Consider the following 8434-nt stretch of genomic DNA (forward strand, 5'->3'; position numbering starts at 1 on the left):
TCCCACACAGCATCGGAGTATCCATTTCCTGTCACCGCGGAAACGAACAACGGAGTCATCGAAGGTCTGAGGCTGTACGAAGAATTTGAGAACCTAACTACTCGTAAGTTGTCAGAGTGGTAGTAATGAAATGAATTCATGACAATTTTTCTTGACTTACTCTTAAATGTTTCATCACGCATTCACGTATTGTATGATTAGCAGGGAGTCACTTGTGTTTGAATCCTGTCACGTCAGCAGCATGGCCAGACGCCTTAACCATTTGACCATTCTGTCCCCCAAATTGAATTTACTTATTTTAAAATTGATTAAATTCATGAAATATTAAAAATTATTGAGTTTGATTAAAATTTCAAAAGGGGTAACAACGAAATAAAAAATGAATTTACTAAATTAACAAGTGAGGCCTACAGTCGAGAGGTTTTAATGTTCCGGCTTGACATATAGCCAGCCCACTACTTTAACATATTGCATGCACGGCTTAAAAATTAGCATAATTAATTAATTTATTATAATAATACCATGATTAATCATGTTTTTATCGTAATTTATTCACCGCAGTTACTTCAACTTACGACAGATATTATGGAATTCCGTTCGCTCAACCACCCGTCGGAGATCTGAGATTTGAGGTGGAATGATGATGATGATGATGAAACATCACCATGATGATGAAACATCACCATGATGATGAAGATGATGATGATGATGATGATGATGATGATGATATATCATATGACGATGATGATAATAATGACGTTGACACTGATGATGATGGGAAGATAAAAAAAAGATGATGATGATAATGATGAAATATCGCAACGACGATGATGATGATAATGATGATGTTGACACTGATGATGATGATGAAGAAATAGGGTGATGATGATGAATATATAGGGTGATGATGATGATGATGAGGGAGTAGGATGACGATGATGATCAAATTGATAGTTTTGATGATGCTACCGACATGATTAAATTGATGATAATCATTAAAATAAAAGTCCTCCTCTTTCTCCTTCTCTTCATCATCATCATCATCCCCATCATCATCATCATCATCATCCTCATCATCATCCTCATCATCATCATCATCATCATCCCCATCATCATCAGCATCATCATCATCATCATCATCATCTTCATCATCAGGACCCTCAACCAGTAAAAAAATGGTCAGGTCTCCTGGACGCTAGGGAAAAAAAACCAAGCTGCGTGCAGGTGGTGCTGATTATGATGGTGATGACGACGACGACGATGATGATGAGAAAGATGATGATGAGAAAGATGATGATAATCAATACGATGATGATAATGATGCTAGAGATTTTAATTTTAAGTAATGGCAACTGTTTTACTATGATAATAAAGATGATATTATCATAAATTGACATAATTTATTAATTTATGTGTGTATATCGCTATGAATGATGATGATGACAGTGAATGACGACGACGATGATGAAATCATTTTTACGAAAAGTATTTCTCAAGTTGATTTTGCATTGAAAATAATTTGTTGTCTGTTGCTGTCATAATTTAATCAGTGGTGATGATTAAGATGATGATTTACTCTCGCCAATTTTATTTCTGTTTTTTAATTTTGTTTATTTCTTCACGTGATTACTTACTGCTACTTCAGTCAAAGTTGAATTTCAATTTGAAAAAATGACTTTTTTTAATTTTAAAAATGATTCAGCTCGGCTCGAAGCCTTTTTATGTAAACCAAAGCGAAGACTGTCTCTACCTCAACATCTTCTCGCCGTACGAGGTATGAAAAAAAACGCGATGACTGTCCCGATGGTCTAACGGTTAAGATGCATGTCATTGTTGTTGCAGTGACTCTGTTCAAATGCGAACAGATCCCCTATTTGTCACATACTGTGCGTGTGATGCGTGTTCATTGAGGCAAAATGTCGCAGTTGTTTGTTGATACTGAAGTTGAAAAGTTTCTTTAAGAGGATTGAATATGGTTAATGATGAGTGATGCCATCTATGCCGATGAAGATGAAAATTATTGCAGTGTTGTTGAACAAATGGAATAGAGTTATAACTAACTCACAAGTTGAAATTTAAACGACAACTTGTTCTTTTGGTCAATGAAATTTGTCTAAATGATATAAATAATAGTATTATTATTAAAACTAATATTTTTTTAAAAATTTATTTTAACTATAATAATAATTAATTATGATTATAATTAATTTGGTAGGCGTCTGACCCACTAAGAAGCTACCCCGTCATATTTTACATTCACGGTGGGAGTTACAGGGTTGGGTCGGGGCACATTTACAATGGCAAGGTTATCGCCATGATGGGTGTTGTGGTGGTCACAATTAATTACAGATTGGAAATTCTCGGTTGTTAGAAAGTTCAATTCTCTATTGTGATTGCTCATGTTGTCTGAATTATAATGTTCTCCAGATTTTCATTTTGACAATATTTTGAACTGTTGAAATTTTTTTTTAGAATTATGTCTTTATGACTCTGTTAGGTTGCCTTCAAAAATTATTTTTTGTAAAATTATTTCGTAGAAAAACATTTAAAAATATTATTTTTCAAAGAAGTTTTCATTAGTATAAAAAGCGTGAATACCTTTAATGATAAAATATTCTTACTACTAACAGTTTATTTGAAACTAATTAAGTCACCATCATCATCTTCTGGAAGGTTTCCTGACGGCAGCTGACAACATCCTGCCGGGAAACTACGGCTTGCGTGACGTAGTGATGGCACTTAACTGGGTGCACGACAACATTGCATCGTTTCGTGGGGACGCCAGTAGAGTCACCCTGGTCGGACACAGTGTGGGGTCAGCTCTGGTGGGCATTCTTATGACGCTGCCCTCAACTCAAGGTCCGAGATTTTTTAATTTATTAACACTTATTCCATAAAATGTCTTTTGTTTTTGAAGATAGTTGTTTTTGTTTGTTGAAACCTACATAAAAACGTTTTTTTTTGTTTTAAAGACAGTCCTGAGAATTTGTTTAAAAACTTCTTCATTCACTATTATGGTTGGCTATTCAAATCATCCAAACAAAAAAAATTAAAGTACCTCTCCCACCCCACCCATTAAAAGGATTGTTCTGGACAGCCGTGACTCACAGTGGCTCAGCTGCTGCTTATTACAGCTGCTTCACCAACCAATCTACCAACTTCACTGAATACATACGATCCTTTGGCCTGGCTGTCGGTTGCGAGGACAATAATTACAACGTCACACGTATAAAGAGCTGTCTGAAAAATGTTTCCACCGACAGTTTCTTAGAATTTAATCAGGTGCTTTGGCTTTTGATACATAGCTTTTGCTTAATATTTTACTAAAAAATTGTCGGAATTTAATCAGGTTGTTTGTTTAGTTTTAAGTTTTGAGGAATTAAATTTTCATAACATTATAACATTGTATCACTGTATCCTGAGTTGAGTTACCATAGTTGGATATGGTGTGTAGTTACATCTTTACCACCACTCCTTTTAACGATTTATTAAACTAATAAATCCAAACTTTTTACTTGAAAATTATTTTTAAAATATGTACCAAATTGTTTTTAATTTTAGTTCATAATGAGTTTAAACGAGCAAATTATAAGCATGATTTATGACAAAAGATGCTTTCGAAAAATGACAAATTATTATTAAAAAACTGCGACGCGACGCGTTTTGTGCTATTTAATTAGTCATTTACCACTTATAATTTTCATTGAAATATTTATTTGTAATTAAATTTTCTTTTAAAAAGCAATTTAACTCAGCGTTTGGCGTTGAATATCGGCCAATGATAGATAATAAACTGTTGATGGAACATCCGAGGGAAGCCTTCAAGGCAGGAAGGTACCACAAGGTACCGGTTTACACTGGCGTCGTTCAGAATGAATTTAGTGAGTCGTCTGAATTTATTAAATTATAACTGCATAAAAAAGCCTACAATGAAAAAAATGTTCTTCCATTGTATAAAAATGATCTACCTAATTTGTCTTTTTCCGGATTTAAAAAAAATCTGTTTTATCAAACTATTATAATAATCCAAAAATTATTTTAAATAAACAACAGTTTAGTTTTTAAGATTAAAATCTAGTTCATTTAACGATTGAAGTATTTGAGCGACTTTTAAACCATTCACAGGTTACATTATAGATCATGTATCGCAATTCGGTTCGGAATCAATCAAATCGGAGATGTTGAGACTACAGAATGAGATGATGACCTGCAACTCTGGTAAAATGTTAAGCATCATCGAGTCAATCGAACTCAACTACATTGATTGGAACCAATCGCTGGAGTTCAAACAAAACAACAACACGAAGGACGACTTCATTAAATACAATTACTACGATGTAAGGATTTATAAAAACTTCTAATAAAACTTATTTCAGAAAGCAATTAAAATGAGTTCAAACAGCATTCAAGTTGTTTCTTCATACATTAATTCTTCAAAAAAAATATAAATAGTTTAAAATAAATTTGCTGATCCAACGTTGCAGTTGGCAAATGACATTCTAATGATAGCACCATCTCTCTTCCTATCTGACGTGCTATCCGCCACCAACCCTGATGTCTTCTTCTACTATTTCGAGCACGAGAAAAGTTTGCACGTGTTCGATATAAACTACATCTTTGGGGTTCCGTTTGGAAACGAGCCTGTGGAAAATTATGTTTGGAATAAAAAGTGGAACGAGAGCACGGTTGAAGATCAAAAGTTATCTGAGAAGATGCTGAAACTTTGGGTCTCGATATTTCAGAACAGGTCTCTGATTCTTAATTAATGAAAAATATGTTAAATTTCTGAGTAATTCAGAAACACGTTTGTTTTTGTTTTAGTCCAGTCAAAAACTCACATTTCATGCTTGATGATTATCAAAGATAATCATAGAATTGAACAATGTTAACATGAAAAATTTTGATAAAATTTTGTTTCTCTTTTATAACAGTAAGCCAGATCCAATAGACGGCATAACCTGGCCACGATACAACAAAACCACCCAGCACTACATCACCATATCCATGCAACCAACCACAATAGGCCAGTACTTCCGAATAAAAACCAATTATTTCTGGAACACATATTTGCCAAAATTTTTTCAAAAAATTTGCGGAAACACGGTGCATGAGTGGAGCGCTATTTTCACCACTCCAAAAGATCGAGCAGTAGTTTTTCAGTCAGAAATTTTCATACTACTACTTCCAATTGTTGTAGAAATGATCTTTACAATAAGTAGGCACATAGGTTTATATTTGTTATAATTGATTTACTTATTCAAACTTTCTCGTCCATAACAGACAGTCTGTAAATTACACTATCTGACGTTGGTTTTTTCGTCTTATTTTAGTACGTTGAATTCAATATTTTTAAGATTTAGTGTAATTTTGGAGAATTTTGGGGATTTTTTGGAAATTATACGTTCTTTGTGTCGTTTTTATCATGCTGTCAATTAACTAATTAAAGTATCTTATTATAAGTTTCTAAGTACCTAACTAATTACTTGATTATTTTACTAATTAAAAATTCGCCATCTTTCTCATTCGTTTGCTTAATATTAATCTTGGATATTAAAACTATTCAGTCTGTATAAATTGATGAAGGCATTTTAATTAGCTTTCAATTTTAAATAAAACAATAAGATACTTTATATATATTAATTAATTATTTTAATTATGGTCTATTACCAACATTTTAATATATATATATATATATTACATATGTATATAATTTCATATATATGTTTATATACACACATATATATAATGAACAAGACACCGATATAATGTTAATGATAAAGATGATGATAAAAGTGATGGTGAAATCCACGATGATTGTATGATGAATACAAGAAATATTACTAGGATATGAAACATTGGCTTTGATAAACTTTTTAATTTTTTTCGTCTGATAATTTATTTGAGGACACCGTTTTATCATCTTGTAAATTCTCAATTAAACTGGTGGCTGTTATTGCATGGAGATGTTTTTAGTATGTCATATTTTGTATTGTTTTAATGGCTATGATTGAACTTTGATATGAAAAAACAAATGATACGTGACTCTGTTTTTACCATTTTCTTATTATACTTTTTCAAATTAATATATTTTTTAAACTTAAAATTTAAAAAAAATTAACTGACATTTTATTATTATGAAAAAAAAACACACAGACAGACTCCAGCTGCTGTTTATTCATTTGAAATTATCCTCATTAAGACACTTCTGACGATAATTAGCATAACTTATCCTAGCAAATATTCCCCTTCCTTTTTCGTAGGTTTCGGTTTTATCTCTTCAAGCCATGCAAACTTATGTAATGTGTCAAGGAATTAAAACGTTTATCACTCTCCTTCTGCTGTTTGAATGTGGGTATGCGTGTCTGTGTGTCTATATATGCGTCTGTGTGATGTGTCAATGACGTTAATGTTTGTAAGAAGGTGTGTGTGTGTTTGTGTGAAAGAGAGAGAAAGATAGACAGATATATATAGAGAGAGAGATAGAGAGAGAGATAGAGAGAGAGAGAGAGAGAGTTTGAATTCAAATTAAATGAAAATTCTTAAATACCTCAATAAATGTTGTCTAGACGATTTTCCGACAAATCCGAAATCCCAAAACGGACAAATAGCTGAATAAACACGACTGTATGTAGCAAGTTAGCCATGGACATCTGTATAGAAGTCTATGCAAGTTAGCAAGCAAGCAGGCAGATAAGAACGTGGTCCTCTGACGTCACGAATGACGTAATGATGTCGCGTGCATTATTATTCCTGTATCTAATTATAGATGTCAATGGTTTGAGGCTCTATGATAATTGTAGGTTGCTTTATTGGATTAATAAAAATTTGGGGGCGGTAAAAATGATGATGGGATGATGTAATTTGTAATTATAATGATGGCTAAATCTACTTATTTTCACTCTCATTATCTGCCTCTTATTTTCTTTCTCACTTTATAGATGGATGCATGTATACATGGGTTCACAGATGACAACGTTTCATCCGACTCAATTTTCATTCTCACTCTACATATTTTAATGTAATTTTCTCTCTCCCTCTCTCTCTCTTTCTCCCTCTCTCTCTCTCTCTTTCTCTCCATCTCTCTCTATTTTTCTTTTCATACAAAGTTAGGTATGTTAATGTAGTTCATGCACTAAGCAACCTGTCAACATGAAATTGTTTATTAAGTCGGCTCAAATCTGACAAGTGATGTTGTTCGGTGTGCGGGCTCGAAGCATGTATAACTTGTAGCTACTACAACTCTGCTGCAATGAATGCATTTTTATTATTTTTTGATGTGTTTGCCCTTCATAAAAGTAGCGTTTTAAATGCTGTGTTTGCCCTTCATAAAAGTAGCGTTTTAAATGCTGAAGAAGTTATTTACCAGTGAGGCATATCATTTTCCATTTCTTAGTTTGCTGTTAAATTTTAAATCGCTTTAATTCTTTTTTACTTGTTTTATTTAAATTTCAAGATAGAAATAAACTTGGTTGAAAAAATCCGATAAATAATTTTGTAACCAGCAACTTGTTTTTATTCTGTATTGTAAGCCTTGCTGTAGGAAGTGTTTTCTACATGCTAATTTGTTAGTATAAGTTTTGAATTTTTTTTTTTGAAAATGATATTGTTTTCATTTAGAAAATTCAGAACGGGTACTAAAATATTTATTGAATCACCTCATTTTGAGGCACTTCATTTCAAGGGTTTCTTGTCATTTTTTGTTCGCCGTCAATGCCATCATCATCATCAATTTTAATCATTTCATTTTAAATAATCCATCTATCTTCATAATCATCTCATCATATCAACGTATACATCATCATCATCGTAGTCATCGTCGTCATCATCACCATCATCATCATCACCACCATCATCATCATCATCATCGTCATCATTGTCCTCGTCATCATCATCATCACCACCCCACCATCATCTACATCATCATCATAGTAGTCATCATCATCATCACTCCATTATCATCATCATCATCATCATCATCATCATCATCATCATCATCATCATCATAGTAATCATCATCATCTTCACCCCATCATCATCATCGTAGAAGACACGTATCTCGTTAGAGCCAATATCAGGATGAAATATCACACGCTGATAAAATTTATTGACAGAATTGCTCTTTTTACTCTTCGCTGGTATTCGTTATCATTGCTATTATTTCTATGTTGTTGCTCTTCCATAGGTTTTTGTATCTATTGTTTTGTATTTTTTTTCATTACAGCATTAATTAGAAAAAGAAAATATTACAAAATATTCAAAAATAAAAACAAATTCTCTACTGAAATCGCATAAACGTTGACAGTTAAATGATGTAATATTACGTGATGCATGGCACGACGTGTTAATATTATTGTTTTAGGTATGATTGAATGAATGGATGGATGGATGGACGGACGGACGAACGAACGAACGAACGAATGAATGAATAAAAGAA

At 32.7% G+C, this 8434-nt stretch overlaps 1 protein-coding gene across 1 annotated transcript in view; it reads left to right on the forward strand.

Annotated features, from left to right (window-relative positions):
• HELRODRAFT_114110 (hypothetical protein) overlaps positions 1-6042 on the forward strand; it is a 6426-nt gene extending 384 nt beyond the window's left edge. The window contains exons 2-12 of the mRNA XM_009025894.1: positions 1-103; positions 562-632; positions 1156-1224; positions 1703-1774; positions 2216-2363; positions 2674-2859; positions 3083-3282; positions 3743-3881; positions 4126-4337; positions 4485-4747; positions 4932-6042. The exon at positions 1-103 is cut by the window's left edge and continues 52 nt beyond it. Of these exons, the coding sequence (XP_009024142.1) occupies positions 2315-2363; positions 2674-2859; positions 3083-3282; positions 3743-3881; positions 4126-4337; positions 4485-4747; positions 4932-5244 (1362 nt within the window). The 5' untranslated portion in view covers positions 1-103; positions 562-632; positions 1156-1224; positions 1703-1774; positions 2216-2314 and the 3' untranslated portion in view covers positions 5245-6042. The remainder of the gene's footprint in view (positions 104-561; positions 633-1155; positions 1225-1702; positions 1775-2215; positions 2364-2673; positions 2860-3082; positions 3283-3742; positions 3882-4125; positions 4338-4484; positions 4748-4931) is intronic.
• The last annotated feature ends 2392 nt before the right edge of the window (positions 6043-8434 follow it).

This window comes from Helobdella robusta (genome assembly GCF_000326865.2).
Source record: "Helobdella robusta unplaced genomic scaffold HELROscaffold_44, whole genome shotgun sequence".
Taxonomy (NCBI): Eukaryota; Metazoa; Annelida; class Clitellata; order Rhynchobdellida; family Glossiphoniidae; genus Helobdella; species Helobdella robusta.